This window comes from Artemia franciscana, chromosome 9 (assembly GCF_032884065.1).
Source record: "Artemia franciscana chromosome 9, ASM3288406v1, whole genome shotgun sequence".
Taxonomy (NCBI): Eukaryota; Metazoa; Arthropoda; class Branchiopoda; order Anostraca; family Artemiidae; genus Artemia; species Artemia franciscana.
The window spans coordinates 50,695,498-50,715,027 of record NC_088871.1 but is presented as its reverse complement, the minus strand read 5'-3'; the positions used below and the strand labels follow the sequence as shown (position 1 = coordinate 50,715,027).

General features: G+C 36.5%; 1 protein-coding gene across 1 annotated transcript in view; it reads right to left on the bottom strand.

Annotated features, from left to right (window-relative positions):
- Positions 1 to 12,316, bottom strand: part of LOC136031523 (NFX1-type zinc finger-containing protein 1-like) — a 66,212-nt gene extending 53,896 nt beyond the window's left edge. Inside the window, exons 1-2 of the mRNA XM_065711194.1 lie at positions 10,157 to 12,316; positions 3,207 to 3,381 (exon numbers count right to left, since the gene is read on the bottom strand). Coding sequence (XP_065567266.1) covers positions 3,207 to 3,381; positions 10,157 to 12,151 — 2,170 coding nt within the window. The 5' untranslated portion in view covers positions 12,152 to 12,316. The remainder of the gene's footprint in view (positions 1 to 3,206; positions 3,382 to 10,156) is intronic.
- Positions 12,317 to 19,530: the final 7,214 nt, after the last annotated feature.

Genomic DNA, 19,530 nt, shown 5'->3' with positions numbered 1-19,530 from the left:
TATTGATCGATGTATTCCACGACGGTCACATGTAGATAAAATTATTTTTGTAGGCGTCTTCCTGCAACTATAGTAAATGTTGCTGTTGATCCTCTGTTTTAGCTGAGATAATAGAAATAAACTTTATGATCAACAAAACTTGTCTAGAACAAAATTTCACAGTGTAAAAGCTTCGTTTCAGGTTATATAATTAAAAAAAAAACTTTCTGAAAAAAAAGTTTTTCCTACAAAATAAAGGCCATTTAAACATAAGATCAGCAGATATAAATGCCTGTTAAAATTCAAACTCAAAACGACCAGAAATTCTTATTAAAGAATAAATGAAACCCAAAATTGAAATAAACCATCATAGCAAAAAATATACAAAAAGTAATAATATAAATGAATAAATAAGCGAGTAACGCTTAAATTGAATATGCAAATAAAGCTGAAAAGAAAAAAAATCCTATTGAAGTATAAATGAAACCCAAAACGAACAGAAATTAAATAAACACTCAATGCAAACAAACATACAATAGATAGTATAAATGAACAAATAAATCTTAAAACGAGTGAAACTTAAACTGAATATGCAAATCAAGCTTGAAACGGACAAAATCACTACAAACAAGATTTTGGGTTTCGCCTCCTTCTCTCATTGTAAAAGTCTAGAACCTACTGCGTCATTGGCGCTTTACTGAAAACTATATGTGTCTTGAACAGTATTGGAAAGTATAAACAGAATCAAACTGAATATTTGATATATAATGATAATAAATGTTGAAATATCCATCAGTTCCCCCAATTGATAAAATTGAAAACCCTTTTGTTAAAAATAGTTCAAAGGTCAGATAATAAAATCTCCTGTGTCGGCAAAATCCCCCAGGGCCCAGGGGCAGGCTTTGTAAGTTATGCCCTGGGGTCATAAAAGGTTTTTAAGGAAGGGAGGCTCGGATAAAATTCAGAGAGGGCTGATTTGACTGGAAATTGCAAGCTCTAGTTAAATTTTTACGAGTCATAAGTGATCGGAGGGCAGCTACTCCCCCTGCCCTTTCCCCCAAATGCATCAGATAAAGATTTTGAGACAGACAACACTACGATTTTGAGACCACAACGTGAACGATTAGAGGCATGAAGCTTCGCTCTCCCAGGATTAGGGTTACCCAGAATTATTCTTACTATTCCACTGAAAACTTCGGATTATTCTGATTGCAGTAGTCTGATCGTATAAAAAAAATACTAATTACTACTTTCAAAAATGTTGTTTTTGTGAATGTTTTCTGGCTCTCCCCCCCCCCTTCAATCATATATCTTAGTTCTTAGCCCCTCATCCTCAGATTAATTTCTAGCAGTATGCATAAAAACAAAGGTAGTATAACTTCACGTAAATAATGAACACTTGGTTATCTAGCTCCATTTTTTTGCGCTTTTTGTTATCAAACAGTTCGTGGTAACGAACTGTAGTAAGGAGCGACCCGGCTCAATAGTAACCGAAACTCAAAAAAATTTTGATACCAATAGTTACATCAAAAGAATCGCATTTTAATGCTTATTTTAAATATACAAGTTTCATCAAGATCAGTCATACCCATCAAAAGTTACGAGCCTGAGAAAATTTGCCTTATTTTAGAAAATATGGGGAAACACCCCCTAAAAGTCATACAATCTTAACGAAAATCACACCATCAGATTCAACGGATCAGAGAATCCTACTGTAGAAGTTTCAAGCTCCTATCTACAAAAACGGAATTTAGCATATTTTGCCAGAACACCTAGTTTGTTTGTTTTTGGGCACCTAGGCCCCCTCCCACGCTCATTTTTCCCAAAATTCAGAGGATCGAAATTCTGAGATAGCCATTTTATTCCTCATAGTCGAAAAACCTAATAACTATGTCCTTAGGGACGACTTACTCCCCCGCAGTCCCCATGGGAGGGGCTGCAAGTTACAAACTTTGACCTGTCTTTACATATAGTAATGGTTACTAGGAAGTGTACAGACGTTTATAGGGGGGGTTGGTTTAGGGGGAGAGTTGGGGGGTTACGTGGGAAGACATTTTCAAGGAGAAAATTCTCATGGGGGAAGACAATTTCAATGAAGGGGGCACAGGATTTTCTAGCATTATTTGAAAAAACAATGAAAAAATAAATATGAAAAGTTTTTTCTACTGAAAGTAAGGAGCAGCATTAAAACTTAAAACGAGCAAAAATTATTAAGCATATGAGGAGTTTACCTCCTTGTTATACCTCACTCTTTACGCTAGAGTATTTTTAGTAATTTCAACTATTTATTCTACGGCCTTTGTGATTCAGAGGTCATTCTTAAGGAATTGGGACAAAATCTAAGCTTAGTGTAAAGAGCGAGGTATCGACGAGGGTTGAACCCCCTCATATACGCAATAAAACATACGAATATAGAAGTTTGTTACGTAAGTTAATTCGTAAGTTTCGTATATTTTTTACCAATGAAAACGTTTGTAAAAAATTAAAAGTTCTAGTTGGTTTTTTAAGTAACCAAAACTTGGAGGGCAACTAGGCCTCCTCCCTCGCTCCTTTTTTCTCAAAATCTTCCGATTAATTGCAATTAATTAATATGCAAATTTTGTTTTAATTATTTATGTGAGGAGAGGTAAGATCAAAACATGCATTAATTCAAAAACGTCCAGAAATTAAATAAAAAAACAAGTTTTTTTAAATGAAAGTAAGGAGCAACATTAAAAATTAAAACGAATAGAAATTACTCTGTATATGAAAGAGGCTTTTCTTCCTCAACGCCAGGCTCTTTACGCTAAAGTTTCTTACTTTAAAAAAAAATAGAGTTAATAGAAAGAGTCAAACTTTAGTGTAAAGAGCGGGGCGTTGAGGAGGAAAAGCCCCTTTCATATACGGAGTAATTTGTGTTCGTTTTAAGTTTTAATGTTGCTCCTTACTTTCATTTAAAAAAACTTGTTTTTTTATTTAAAATACTAGATTGACCTGGCTTCAGAGAACAATTCTCAAAAACAAATTTAGTATCCCAAAAAGGTAAATGAATTCTGGATATTAGAAAATGAATGAAAAAAGCGAAGACAGAACTCTAAATTACTTTCATTTCTTATTTTTCTTCCCTGTTTGGTTTTACGGAGCTACTCCAAAGGATAACTAATAGTTTTTATGTGAGAAGCAGAAATGATATAATATAAGCAAACAAACTACAAAAATTTGACAAATCAATAATTTTAACAACTTACCAACTTCCTCCTTGTCATACTCTTCTTCTTCTTCATCGCGCTGCGACAATTTTAATTTGGAAGGTTTAAAATCAGAAGCAGGCAAAAAGACTGGTTTTGTAGCAATGGCATTCAAAACCGAAAATAGTAAGTTAAAGCTATGCAGCCCCAACCATGAAGAGATTATTCCGCTTCCCTAGAAAAAAAGGGAGTAAAACACAAGATGGTTTGAGAGCCAAAAAATAAGCCCAAATTTCGAAGAGACTCTGAATATTAAAACTATTTACTAGTGATAATGTAACTAAAGAGTTTTTAGTTGCATTTTTATGGGGGGGAAGGTATATAAATATTTAGTTTCAGGACTTGACTAGGCTCTTGGCCATTTTTTGCACAAAATCCATCCTGAGGGAGGGGGCAGAAGAATTGTCTTAGGAGGTAGTATGACATTAGAAGGTGCAGTTCAAGCTCTGTTTTTTAATGTCTCCGAAAAGAAGACCAGTTTAAAAAAGCACTAGATTTAAGTTACTAAGGCAACATGAGGTGTTGTGGCAACCTTTGACCGACCTCGCCAAAAAAACAATGTCAGAGGAGCAACATTTTGATTTTCTTTCTTCGCCAAAGATTGAATGACTTGGCTGTAAATCCTCAGAACCTTGGAAATGGTGTCTTTAGACTAATATTTCCTTTAATAAGAAAAATTAATTAAAAAAGAAGAAAAAAAGGACATTCTCCTTTAAGACTGTCTGAAACCATACTCTATCCTCAAAACAAAGTTTTTGTCTGTTTCCTGACACCCAGTCAATAGCTTTAGTTTTAAAATTTCATATTTATAAAAGATGTCGCTTTATTACTTAGGCTCGAAACATCCATGAGCTAAGGGTATGGTTTCTGTAGGAAACAAATTACTTAGTATGATGATACCTTTTAGACTTAGAGATGTTGTCAATAAAGCTTTAAGAGAAGAACATTGCAGTTTTAAGAGGGGTAGAGGATCCTTTGACAAAATTTTCATTCTTGGATTAATAAATACGAAGTGCATGAGTCATCAAACACTTTTGGTCCACATTTTCACAGATTATGAACAAGCCTTTGATTAAGCAGATAGAAGAGCTTTAGTAAAGGTCTTATCCATGTATGGTATACCAGATAAATAAATTAAAGTGATTAGTGCTATTTACTAGAATAACTTGAGTAGAGGTTATGACATGAGATGAGGTTAGATGAGGTTCTGCATTAAATCAGGAGTTAGGCCGGGTTGTCTTTAGTCCTCATTTGTATGGATCATTTTGATGGACTTTGGCATCAAATGGAGAAGTATAATCCTCCCGGGCTTATATTATGCTGATGGTTTAAGCTGATGACTAGACGAGAATGGTAGCAAAATAATTTTGAAGTTTAGCGAATTCAAGGAGCAAAAAAAGTTTGAAAAAGGTTTGATAATAAGACTAAATCACTAAGACTGGGAATAAGTGAAGGTGAAAAGGTGATTTAGGGTAATGAGCAGATCAATCAATCTACAAGCTTTACCTATCTAGGTAGTATTGTTAGAAAAGATGGTGGGTGCAGTAGCGATCTTAAAAATAGAGTAGCCAAAGACCCGAGGTGTTTTTTTTTTCACAGTTTAAAAGACTTTGGAAGGATTGGAAGATAAGTCTACAAGTCGAGATTAGAAAATTGGAAGCTACAGTAATGACAGTGGTGAAGCATGGTTCTCAAGCGAGGGCACTCCGATAAACGGGGGAGGATTTGCTAGATGTTTTTCAGGGAAATTGCCTATGGAGGGTTTTTGGTACCAGACTGACTGACCGTATCTCAAGCAGTAGGATGTACGAAAACTATGATTCAATCACAGTTTCTAGGGCATTAGTGAGAGAGAGGTTGATATGCATAGGATGCGGATGAAGGATAATAGTTTAACAAAGACCGTCCTTGTCGGCCAACCGTTAAGGGCCAAACAATAAGCAGGTTGTCTCTGAATGGGGTGGGAGCATGTCGTAAGAAAAGATATAAGAAAAATGGGAACTTCTTAAGAGGGTGTAAAGAAGGAGGCTCTGAAAAGATTGAGATGGAGGAAGAGTGCGCGAAACTGTGTTGGCCTCAGACGACTTGGAGCTGCAGTGAGTTGTCGGCAGTAGCAATAGTGAAAGTTTGAAACAGGCTAGAGATAGGAGAAGGGAATCAAACGAACGAAAATCATCCTTCTCGAGTTTCATTGGGCCAGGGGATGCCAGGGGATCTATGAATGGGGAACTAATCAGTGAAAATAAATGCCTGTCTACCAATAAAAGTCTACCTTAGTGCTTAAAAATAGGCGACAGGCGTTGGCCTTGGCAGGAACAAAGGCCCAAATTTTGCCTATAATAATAATGGATAATTTTTCAGTGAGAGGGGGAGGTTTTGGGCCAAATTTGTGCCTAAAAATCATACAGATTGAAATACATCACGCGTCTTCAATTCAGACCAGTAGCTCTGCCACTACCTTTCCAATTTATATTAGGAAATAGGGGGCAAGGGGCTATGGAAGCTGTTTAAGGGGAAGCTGCTTTTCAAAAGGAAAAGGAACAGCAATATGTCTACTATTCTCCTGAAACTGTGGCATTCCAAGGGGAATCTAAGAGTTAAGAGCCCTGTTTGTATCTTTGTCTGATATTGGAGTGGCTATGGGCTAACTTCGCACCTCAAAATATACACTGTGAAAATTACTGCACGTTTTAGATTTAGACAAGATGTAAAATAATCATATTTCTGCTAAAAATTTGGAGCTGGAAGTGGTTAGATCATTGGAGAGGCCACGGGCCCTCTTTCATAAGAGGTGGGAGCATTGGAGGGGTCACAGGCCCACTTGAAAACGTATTTGGCACAATTTAGTTCTTAAATCCTATTGAAAATCCTTATTTTATTCTAGTTCAAAGGTGCAACGTGCCGATACTTCTAGAAGAATTTGGCGTTAGGAGGGACAGGAGGATTTTCAATGGGTCATTGGCTGACTTCGTACTTCCAAAACTATAGGTCAAAATCTGTTCGTTATTCTCCTTCAATAGAACGACACCAGACTAACCACTCTACAAAACTGGCAGGCAAAGGAAGGTCGATAGTTGGAGTGTCCATGGCCCTACATTGTACCTCCGTCATTTAGAATAAGGATCCTTGCACGAGACTGCTTAAACAAGGTGCAACATGCCCGTAGTAAATGCCATAGCCAGAATGGTAGGTCCTTCCCATGGATGTCACCGTAGAAAAACCCATATACCTTTAATGGGGTATGAACTCTTCAAATGTTATTAGCTTACCTGAATGAACGACATTGAGTTACCCTCTGAAGGCCATTGTCATTACTATTTTCAAATATATCAAAGAAGGGAATCCCCGCATTCCGTTTTTATGGCACTTGGTATCTACCAAGCGACATATAGCGATCGCAAATTCTGTCGGTCTGTCTGTCCCGGTTTTGCTACTTTAGGCACTTTCAAGTAAGCTAGGACGATGAAATTTTGCACACGTATCCGGAACCAGACCAGATTAAATTGGAATTGTTGTTTCCCAGATTCGACAATCTCGGGGGGCGGGGAGTGGGGAGACGGTTAAATCAGAAAAATTAGAAAAAATGAGGTATTTTTAACTTACGAACGGGTGATCAGATCTTTAATGAAATTTGATTTTTAGAAGGATATCGTGTCTCACAGCTCTTATTCTAAATCCCGACCGGATCTGGTGACATTGAGGGAGTTGGAGGGGACCTAAAATCTTGAAAACGCTTAGAGTGGAGGGATCCGGATGAAACTTGGCGGGAAAAATAAGCGCAAGTCCTAGATACGTGATTGACATAACCAGAATGGATCCACTCTCTTTGGGTAGTTGGGGAGGGGAAGGGTAAATTCTGAATTAACCCTCATTCTCAGAAAGAATGAGGTATTTTTAGCTTACGAACCGGTGAACGGATCTCAATGAAATTGGATAATTAGAATGATATCGTGTTTCCGAGCTCTTATTTTAAGTCCCGACCAGATCCGGTGACATTGGGGGGAGTTTGGGGGGCCTAAAATCTTGGAAAACGCTTAGAGTGGAGGGATCGGGATGAAACTTGGTGAGAAAATAAGCAGAAGTCCTAGATACGTGATTGACATAATCGGAACGGATCCACTTTAGTTGGGGGGAGGGTTAATTCTGAAAAATTAGAAAAAATGATGTATTTTTAACTTACAAAGGAGTGATCGGATTTTAATGAAACTTCATATTTAGAAGAAGCTCGTAACCCAGATCTCTTATTTTAAATCCCTACCGGATCCAGCGTCATTGGGGGGGGGGGAGTTGAGAGGAAATGGAAATCTTGGAAAATACTTAAAGCGGAAAGATCAGGATGAAACTGGGTGGGAAGAATAAAAAACAAGTCCAAGATACGTGACTGACACAACCTGGCCGGATCCGCTCTCTTTGGTGGAGTTAGGGGGGGGGGATAATTAGGAAAAGTTAGAAAAATGAGGTATTTGTAACTTACGAACGAGTGATCAGATCTTAATGAAATTTGATTTTTAGAAGGATATCGTGTCTCAGAGCTCTTATTTTAAATCCCGACCGGATCTGGTGACATTGGGGGAGTTGAGGGGGGACCTAAAATCTTAGAAAACGCTTAGAGTGGAGGGATCAGATGAAACTTGGCGGGAAAAATAAGCGCAAGTCCTAGATACGTGATTGACATAACCAGAATGGATCCACTCTCTTTGGGGTAGTTGGGGGGGAGGGTAAATTCTGAATTAACCCTCATTCTCAGAAAAAATGAGGTATTTTTAACTTACGAACGGGTGAACGGATCTGAATGAGATTGGATATTTAGAAGCATGTCGTGTTCCCGAGCTCTTATTTTAAGTCCCGACCAGATCCGGTGACATTGGGGGGAGTTTGGGGGGGGACCTAAAATCTTGGAAAACGCTTAGAGTGGAGGGATCGGGATGAAACTTGGTGGAAAATAAGAAGCAGTCCTAGATATGGGATTGACATAATCGGAACGAATCCACTTTAGTTGGGGGGAGGGTTAATTCTGAAAAATTAGAAAAAATGACGTATTTTTAACTTACAAAGGAGTGATCGGATCTTAATGAAACTTCATACTTAGAAGAAGCTCGTTACTCAGATCTCTTATTTTATTTCCCTACCGGGTCCAGCGTCATTGGGGGGAGAGTTGAGAGGAAATGGAAATCTTGGAAAATACTTAAAGCGGAAAGATCAGGATGGAACTGGGTGGGAAGAATAAAAACAAGTCCAAGATACGTGACTGACACAACCTGGCCGGATCCACTCTCTTTGGTGGAGGTGGGGGGGGGATAATTAGGAAAAATTAGAAAGAATGAGGTATTTGTAACTTACGAAAGAGTGATCAGATCTGAATGAAATTTGATATTTTGAAAGGTCTTGTGCTTTAGAGCTCTTATCTTAAATTTCGACCAGATTCTGTGACATTGGGGGAGTTGAAGGGGGAAACCGGAGTTCTTGGAAAACGTGAAAATTGGGGTACCTTTATCTTACGAATAGGTGATCGGATCTTAATGAAACTTGACATATAGAAGAATCTTATGTCTCAGATGCTCCATTTTTGACTCGAATTGGATCCAGGGGCATAGGGGGTTAGAGGGGGGAAACAGAAATCTTGGAAAACGCTTAGAGTGGAGAGATCGGGATGAAACATGATGGGAAGAATAAGCACAAGTTCTAGATACGTGATTGACATAACTGGAACGGATCCGTTCTCTTTGGAGGAGCTGGGGGGTATTAGTTTGGAAAAATTAGAAAATCTAAGGTATTTTTAACTTGAGAATGGGTGATCGGATCTTAATGAAAATTGATATTTAGAAGGAACTTATGTCTCAGAGTTATTATTTCAAATCCCGACCAGATCTGTTGATATTGGAGGGAGTAAATCGGGAATCTTGGAAAACACTTAGAGTGGAGGAATCGGGATGAAGCTTGGTGGGTAGAATAAGCAAATGTCGTAGATACGTGATTGACGCAACCGTACTGGATTCGCTCTCTTTAGGGGAGATAGGGGCTGGGGTTCAGTGCTTTGGCGAGTTTGGTGCTTCTGGACGTGCTAGGACGGTGAAAATTGGTAGGCGTGTCAGGGAGCTGCGCAAATTGACTTGATAAAGTCGTTTTCTCCGATTTGACCATCTGGGGGGTTAAAGGGAGAGGAAAAATTAGAAACAATGAAATATTTATACCTTACGAATGGGTGATCGGATCATAACGAATTTTGAGATTTAGAAGGACATCGTGACTCAGAGGTCTTATTTTAAATCCCCACCGGGATTAAGCCTCTGATTTTCCTTTTAAAGCAATCCATTGATTCTAAGAATTTTGCTAGAGCTCATACCATATGAGCTCTTGGCTCTTCCAGCTTAGTCACAAGTGCCATATGAGCTCTTAGCTCTTGTTTACATTTTAAGACTGGACGAACTTCTAAAGAACAAACTGTCAGATATTTTTGAAGGGCGAAAATTAAATTAATTTATATATAATTTTGAATCCAGACCATCAAAGGAAAGCAAAGAGCAATATAAAAACTTAAAAAACCAACCGATATTTATCAACAACATTTCTAACGACATAATTTTTTAGCCGAGCCCCTCCTTACTTGCAGTTTGTTACCGCGAACTGTTTGACATGATGAAAAATAAACACGTATCCATGATCCTCGAAAAAATATATATTTGTTTTTGATTCTCGAGAAAAAAAGTAACGGAATTTGATAAAAACAGATCGTGGTAACAAACTGGAAGACTGACTCATGCTAATAGTAACTGGACGATGCAATAGATCCACTGGAAAAAAAATTATCCAGTAAAAAAACAACTTTGATTGAACAATCAAAATTATGGGAGTATCAGGTTTAGCAGAACAAAAGTAGCCTTTCAAAAATTATGAGAAACAGGTTTATATGTGCAAATAAATTAGTTTGAAAAAGGAAACAAGTATTTTACCTTAGACCTCGATAGGAGATTCTGAAGAAAGTCTTCATCCAAACTGCTATTGTCATTGGCCAAGAATTCATTCCGCCACAAAAATTGTTCATGAATTACAACCTTTCGCTGAATCAAGTGAATGACAGCGTCTTTTTCGATGAGTCGACGAGTAATATCCCTGAGTTCATATCGTTTAGCAGAATGGTTATTACTACGAAATACATCTCCTCGGTGTTTCTTACGCAATTCAAAAAGAGAGCATCGGTTGACTACTTCAGACTTTGATCTTCCTCCAATACGAACTATCCGTCCCGTGAATTTTAAGGCACCCTCGACAAACTGATCTAAGGCATGGTTTGTATAGCACACAATCAATATTGGACCTGTGGTATTTACAAAAATATTTTTGCTTTCCCATACTTCTTTATTTACTAGCAGAACTTCTAAAGCTTTAAGCCCAATAAAGGTTTTTCCAGTGCCGGGAGGCCCGTGAATAATCGCAAGTTTTTGGGTCAATGCTGCTTTCAATGCTTGAAACTGGCTTAGATCCAAACCCAAATTTTCTGGAATCAATACTTGATCTAACTTCAAAATGTCAACATCTTTTAATAATTCTGCTGACATGCTATCTCGAGTTGAAAACATGCTTAAGTCATAATAAGTATAAGACATTTCTTTCAAAGAATGCAGATACAGAGGGAGTTCTTCTTCAACTTCTTTTCCCAGTACCAGCTCCTTCATTGGTAAGTTATCGTCTCTGATCTGCTGCAATACTCGAAGGACATTACGATATACTTCAAAATACACGGAAGACTCGGCCAATATAAAGGAGCCTGTCATGTGACTCTTAAAATTTGTCACATTTTCTAGTCTAATATCAATAGCTCCTTCTTTAGTTAAGAGCTCAGGATCACGTTTTGCTACAGTGGCTAAAAGAAAAGTTTTAAAATCATCTTTACTCAGACAAAGTAAAGACCCAGGCAAGAGTCTTTTAGAATTTTCCCAGGCAATTTTTTTGAGCCGATCATTTGCAATACAAATAGTATGTGTGCCTTGCAACACATTATAATCAATGAACTTCACACCAAAATACAACCGCATATCATCAATTTTGCTTCGAAGAACTTTTTTTTGACTTTTGAGGTCTATGTACTTTTGTATACCTGCTCTCAGTGGAAAAATAAAATCTTCTCTGAGCAATCTAAACTGAATATCAAGATAATCGTCCACACTCTTATATGGTGCGTCGACAATTGCTGGTCGGATGAACTGTAAATCTGTCGCCATAAGATCTTCCGTTGTGGGGATTACACTATATTCCCTGAAGTCATCAGGTGGCTGCATAGACGATAATTCTCCAATCTTTGCGAGCCTGCGGAGTTTGTTTTTACCTTCCACCTCATTCAAACCAATAAGACGGATTCTTGCATCTTTAAATCGCACATTCAATTGTCGTATGTCATCGTAAATGGTACTTGGAATGTTGTAACCATTAATCTGCAAAATCATTTTTAACTGAATGACTGTTTCAAAAAAACACTCAGGGATTGACTCGCACGCTGAACTAGGGGCTTTATTTAAGAAAAAATTAGAAAAATTTACAAGATCTTGATGAAGTTCAAGAAGACTAGCATTTTCCAGTTTTTTTGCAACAGCAGCCTGTGTTAAAGTGCCTGTGAATGATTTGAAAATGCTGGAACGCTTTACAATCATTAGGAGATGAAAGAATAAATTTGGAAGTAAATCTGGTGCTTTGGACTCTGATATCCTTACAAACATTTTTAAGATTAGGCCGAAACAATCTATATCTGCCCCTTCTTGCAGGATTTTCTCCAAATTTATCATTTTGCTTGTTAAAGACTGCAAGATTATCGATGGGTCTTCATCTTTCAATGTCTTTAAACCTTCGAGTTCAAATCTTCTGCCTTGATAATGGTTTCTGGCAGACCGCATACCACGTCCTCTCCCTCTGTAGGTGGAACTTGAGTCTTTGCTCAGCGTCCCACGCTTCATTTGGAAAGCAATAAACCTAAAAAAAACCCATCAGGTTATTATATTAACCAAACAAGTAAGTCTTCATAATTCAAAAAAAAAATATGAAATGACAAAGGAAACAGATAAAAAGTCTTGAAACTACCGTTATCAAGTTCATACGTTTTACTAGCAATACATATGCATATACTAGAAAAAGAACCATTTTCCAGTCCTTATCATTCACCTTTGCTTGCTCTAGCCATCAACTTTCGCACACCTTAGCGAATCGGAAACTAAGAAGAATTTATTATATAAAAGAGATTCAAAGATTTAAAAAAAAAATTACAGCGAAAAAATTATCAACTAAGACCGGACATATTAAATAACAAGTAGAACTAGAACGTTACTAGATTGGATCAACTCAAAGAATTCCGTTTCTAAATATTTTACTGTTGCACTTTTAGGTATTTAAGTTTGTTTCATATACACTTTCACAAGCAAAACTAACATCACGAGATAAATTCAGCGAATTTTGTGATTATTGGACATTATTTCACTTGCATTGCGTTATTTTACATTGTATTACATTTCTCCCCTTCTAGATTTGCCAGGGGATCGATTTGAAAGTTTTCTAGGGTGTCTGAACAGGGCAGTAGACCCAAAATTTTGATTTGAAGAAAGAGGGCGAAGAAAAATCAAAAGACGAAATATGTATCCAAGGTTAACAAAATAGAATATCTGCAATATCTCAGCGACGGTGTGAGAGATACAATAGAAACTTTCAGTTTTGTGTTACAGGGGGAGACAAGGGGAATTCAAAATTTTGTAGGGGAATTAGGCTATAACCAAAAGAATAAAAAGAAAGATCTGGTTACATATTGGTTCCAGTTTTCTTTTTATTCTCATTCGATTTGATATTTTTTCTTACAATTTTAAATTGTTATGCTGTAAAGTCATCAATTGTCAACATTGAGAAGGCCTTGTTGTGATACAGGCGAAATATTTGTTTGAATGTTCTTTTTTTTCCCTTAGATCCACTTTTTTCAAGATTTCCCGCTTTGGTTTTTCTTCATAATCTCCTGAGCCAGTAACACCTCTATTCAGAAAAGCTGGTACGATTTTTGGCTGCTTCGATTTGTGAAGCCCAACGGTGTACTTTAACATGTTTCGTCTCTGAGAGTCTTGAAACTTGCTGAGCATGTAGACAGGGTAGGGTAGACTTAAAATGATCAGAAATTGAAACTAACCAACAGGACAAACGAAAAAAGCAAACCTAAACAAACTAAAGCTACTTTAACATCAAAAACGAGCAGAAATAAACCCATATAATCCGTCTCTAAACCTTGATTACCAATATGATTTAATACGGTTGTTGTGATGTTATGACAAATAAAAACACGTGGATTGAAATATAAATCGTTCTCAGTACAGCACAAATGACGCTTTGACCTTTACAGGGTTATTTGGCGGCTATTCCACTTGTATTTGTGGTCATATCCATTCGTATCAAGTTTATCTTGACTACACATTTAAATTTACATTCGTTTCATTTAAATGAAACGTTCGTATTCATTTAAGTAGTATATATTATTCTTAAGTTGAATGTGATTATTCATTTTAATTTCGGTTCACTTTAGGTTTCACTAATCCAATCATGGTAACTTTTGTTCATTTTAGTTATAAGTTACTCATTCAATCATGGTAACTTTTGTTCGTTTTGGGTATAAGTTACTCATTTAATCATAGTAACTTTTGTTCGTTTTGGGTATAAGCTACTCATTCATAGTAATCTTTCTTGGTTTTAAGTTTGAATCGCTACATGACTATGTTGGCTTGTTTTAGGTTTAGTATAGCTGTTTACTTCTTAAAACAAGAGCTAAGAGCTCGGCACTTGTGACGAGGCGAGAAGAGCTAAGAGCCAAGAGATCATATGGCATGAGCTCTAAAAAAATTCTATGAATCAATAGATTGATTTAAAAAGGAAAATGAGAGGCATAATGCCGGTCAGGATTTAAAATAAGAGCTCTGAATCACGATGTCCTACTAAATATCAAAATTCATTAAGATCCGATCACCCACTCGTAAGTTATAAACACCTAATTTTTTCTAATTTTTCCTCTCCCTTTAGTCCCCCAGATGGTCGAATCTGGAAAAACGACTTTATCAAGTCAAATTGTGCAGCTCCCTGACACGCCTACCAATTTTCTTCGTCCTAGCACGTCCAGAAGCACCAAACTCGCGAAATCACTGAACCCTCCCCCAACTCCCCCAAAGAGAGTGAATTCAGTACGATTCTGTCAATCACGTATCAAGGACATTTGTTTATTCTATCCACCAAGCTTCATCCCGATTCCTCCACTCCAAGTGTTTTTCCAACATTTCCCCCTCCAACTCCACCCAATGTCAAAGGATCTGGTCGGGATTTGAAATAAGAGTTCTGAGACATAAATTCCTTCTAAAAATTAAATTTAATTAAGATCCGATCATCTACTCGTAAGATAAAAATACCCCAATTTTCACGTTTTCCGAGAATTCCGGTTTCCCCCTCCAACTCCCCCTAATGTCACAGGATCTGGTCGGAATTTAAAATTAGAACTCTAAAACACAAGATCCTTCTAAATATCAAATTTCGTTAAGATCTGGTCACCCTTTCCTAAGTTACAAATACCTATATTTTCAAAATTACCCCCCCCAATTCCACCAAAGAGAGCAGATCCGGTCTTGTTATGTCAGTCACGTATCTTAGACAGGTTTCTATTCTTCCCATCCAGTTTCATCCTGATCTCACCGCTTTAAGTATTTTCTAAGATTTCCGGTCCCCCCAACTGCCCCCCCCCCAATTACGCTTGATCCGGTTGAGATTTAAAATAAGAGATCTGAGTTACAAGGTCCTTCTAAATATGAAGTTTCATGAAGATCCGATCACTCCTTCGTAAGTTAAAAATACGTCATTTTTTCTTATTTTTCAGAATTAACCCCCCCCCCAATAGAGCGGATCCGTTCCAATTATGTAAATCACGTATATAAGACTTCTGCTTATTTTTCCCACCAAGTTTCATCCCGATCCCTCCAATCTAAGCGTTTTCCATGATTTTAGGTTCCCCCGCCCAACACTTCCCCACATATCACCAGATCCGGTCAGGATTTAAAATAAGAGCTTTGAGACACGATATCCGTCTAAATATCAAATTTCATTGAGATCCGATCACCCGTTCGTAAGTTAAAAATACCTAATTTTTTTCTAATTTTTCAGAATTAAACCCTCCCCCAACTACCCCAAAGAGAGCGGATCCGTTCCAGTTATGTCAATCATGTATATAAGACTTGTGCTTATTTTTCCCACCAAGTTTCATCCTGATTCCTCCAGTCTAGGTGTTTTCCATGCTTTAGGTTTCCCCCTCCCTACTCCCCCCCTCCATTGTCACCGGATCCGTTCGGGTTTAAAATAAGAGCTCTGAGCCACGATATACTTCTAAATATCAAATTTCATTGAGATCCGATCACCCGTTCGTAAGTTACAAATACCTCATTTTTTCTAATTTTTCAAAAGACCCCCCCCCCAACTACCACAAAGAGAGCGGATCCATTCCTTTTATGTCAATCATGCATCTAGGACTTGTGCTTATTTTTCCCACCAAGTTTCATCACGATCCCTCCACTCTAAGTGTTTTCCAAGTTTTAGGTTTCCCCCTCCCAACTCCCCCACCCCCAATGTCACCAGATCCGGTCGGGATTTAAAATAAGAGCTCTAAGACACAATACCCTTCTAAACATCAAATTTCACTGATATCCGATCACTCGTTCGTAAGTTAAAAATAACTCATTTTTCTGATTTTTCAGAATTATTCAGATTTTTCATATTTTTCAGAACTGTAGTAAGGAGCGACCAGGCTCAATAGTAAACGAAACTCTAAAAATCGGAATTTTGATGCTAAAAGATACATAAAAAAATCAAATTTTCATGCTGATTTTAAATATATAAGTTTCATCAAATTTAGTCTTTGCCATCAAAAGTTACGAGCCTGAGAAAATGTACCTTATTTTGGAAAATAGAGGGAAACACCCCTCAAAAGTCATAGAATCTTAACTAAAATCACACCATCGCATTCAGCGTATCAGAGAACTCTATAGCAAAAATTCAGCTGCTATCTACAAAAATGTACAATTTCGTAATTTTCGCCAGAAGACAGATCACCGGTCGTATCGACCAAGTGGTCCTAGAATGTCGCAGGAGGGCTCATTCTCATGGAAATAGAAAGTTCTAGTGCCCTTTTTAAGTGACCAAAAAAATTGGAGGGCTCCTAGGCCCCCTCCCACGCTCATTTTTTCCCAAAGTCAAAGGATCAAAATTTTGGGATAGCTATTTTGTTTCGCGTAGTCAAAAACCATAATAGGTATGTCTTTGGGGATGACTTACTCCCCAACAGTCTCTGGGGGAGGGGCTGCAAGTTACAAACCTTGACCAGTGTTTACATACATTAATGGTTATTGGGAAGTGTACAGACGTTTTCAGTGGAATTCTTTTGGTTTGGGGGGTTGGGTTGAGGGAAGGGCGCTATGTGGAAGGATCTTTTCTTGGAGGAATCTGTCATGGGGGAGGAGAAACTCAATGAAAAGGGCGCAGGATTTTCTAGCATTACTATAAAAAAAAAAATGAAAAAAAAACATGAAAAAGTTTTTTCAATTGAAAGTAAGGAGTAGCATTAAAACTTAAAACAAACAGAGATTATTAAGCATATGAGGGGTTGTAAAAACACTTTAGCATAAAGAGCGAGGTATTTAGGAGGAGATAAATACATCGCTCTTTATGCTAAAGTATTTTTAGTAATTTCAACTACTTATTCTAAGGCCTTTCTGATTCAGGGGTCATTCTTAAAGAATTGGGACAAAACTTAAGATTTAGTATAAAGATCGAGGTATTAACGAGGGGACAAACCCCCTCATATGCATAATAAAAATATAAGAATATAAAAGTTTGTTACGTAAGTTAATTCTTAAGTTACGTATATTTTTTAACTAATCAAAACGTTCGTTAAAAATTAAAAGTTCTAGTTGCCTTTTTAAGTAACCGAAAAATTGGAGGGAAACTAGGCCTCCTTCCCCACCCCTTATTTCTCAAAATCGTCAGATCAAAATTAGAATTAGTATGCAAATTTCATTTTAATAATTTATGTGCGGAGAGCCAAAATCAAACATGCGTTAATTCAAAAACGTTCAGAAATAAAAAAAAAATAGTTTTTTTAACTGAAAGTAAGGAGCAACATTAAAACTTAAAACGAACAAAAATTGCTCCGTATATGAAACGGGTTTTCCCCTCCGCAATCCCTCGCTCTTTACGCTAAAGTTTGACTCTTTGCTACAATTCTAATTTTTAAAACAATTAAAAACCTTAGCGTAAAGAGCGAGGCGTTGAGGAGGGGACAACCCATTTCATATACGGAGTAATTTCTGTTCGTTGTAAGTTTTAATGTCGCTCCTTAGTTTCAGTTTAAAAAAAACTAGTTTTTTTTATTTAGTTGATACTAAGGCTAAATGAATGTTCAGTCAAAGCATATTAGTTATTTTTATAACTTTCTTTAGTTCCTTACTTTCAGTTACAAAAACTAGTTTTTTTATTTAATTGATACTAAGGCTAAATGAATGTTCGGTCAAAGCATATTAGTTATTTTTATACAAACTAAGAATTTTGTGGGGTGTTGAAATTTGGTCCAAGGAATGAAGTTTCCCGCGAAGAGATCGAGACATCTACAGGCCTGGCAGCCAGAGTTGAATGATTAGTGCCCTTTTTAAATGACCAAAAACATTGGAGGGCAACTGGGCCCTCCCCCACGTACGTTTTCCCCTAGAATTATCTGATCAAAATTTTGAGACGGCCATTTGTTCAGTATAGTTGAAAGATCAAAGCCGAGTAGATGGTTAGCCTTTTAACCGTAGATCAAATAAAAAAAGAGTTTTTACAGCTGTAAGTAAGTAGCAACATTAAAACGAACAAAAATTATATAGTATGCCCCAAGCTCAATACCCTACTCTTTCATTATATAATATGAAAGTGCTAACATTTATTTTTGCTCTTTGAAATTATTAAATATTTAGGATATTTTTTAAGTTTTCATATTTTGATTTTCAAACTTTTCATAATATTGATTAAAAACTACTTTCTGAAAATAAGTTTTTCAAAGAAAAGTAAATAACAAAATTAAACTTAAGATCAGCAGAAATAATTACCTATAATAATTTAAACTCGAAACAACCAGAAATTACTATTAAGAAAACTAATGAAACCTCAAACAAACAGAAATTGAAAAAACGATTAAAGCAAACAAAGATAACAGGCACTAGCACAGACGAGTTTATTGAAACTTAAATGAAGAACCAATATGATGTTTTACTGAAAACTGAATGCATCTTGGACAATGTGATTCCGTTTTTCAAAACATCACCTACAAATACTATAATAAATCACTAATACAATTAAGATGATTGAAAAGAACCAATGAAAATAAACTGAATATTTAATAGATAATGATATTAATTCCTGGAAACTTAACAATCCAAGGTTTTATTTCACTGCAATTTTTATTTTTGAACGTTGTAAATATAAAAGAAAATATTTGTAATATAATTTGTTTTCAGTAAAGCGCGAATGATGCAATGTATATTAGACTTTTGCGGCTATAAAGGAGGAAGAAGGCAGCAGCCACACTCTTGTTTAATTTTTGTTCGTTTTAAGATTTATTTATTTATCTATATTAGAACTGGTTATCTTTATGTTTGCTAGGATCGTTTATTTTGATTTGTTTTCGTTATGGGTTTCATTTATTATTTAATAGTTATTTTTTTTCTAATTTGAGTTATTTTGCCATGATCATTTATTTTGATTTGCGTTCGTTATGGGTTTCATCTGTTTTTTAATACTAAATCCTTCTTTTTTTAGTTTAAATTATTATAAAAATTTATTTCTACCGATAAAAAGTTTAGCATGGCTCTTTAATTTTCTTTTAAAACTTCCTTTTCTAAAAAATTTAACTAGTTTCTACTCGTCTTGTATTTCTATATTCCCTGAAAGCTTCGATTAAATGTCAGCCATTCCTGATACATTTTACACACGCCCTTTTGACTACCAGGATGCATATAATATCTTTTGATTGAGCTCAACATTCCCATAGCATTCACTGGAAGTTTCAACTTAATATCCTTAACTTTTTTCTGAGAAATTGCACACAAAGTTTGATCAAGCTGGGTGAGTACTGAGTATAGTATCCTTTGATTTAGTTCAACATTCCCTGAAAATTTCAGATTAATATTATTAGCCATTCTATCCTCAGATATTGCACATGCGCAATTTTGACAATCGGGATGCTCACAGTTGTTTTTTGATTTGGCACAAAATTTCCCTCAAATCTGAAAGTTTAAACTCA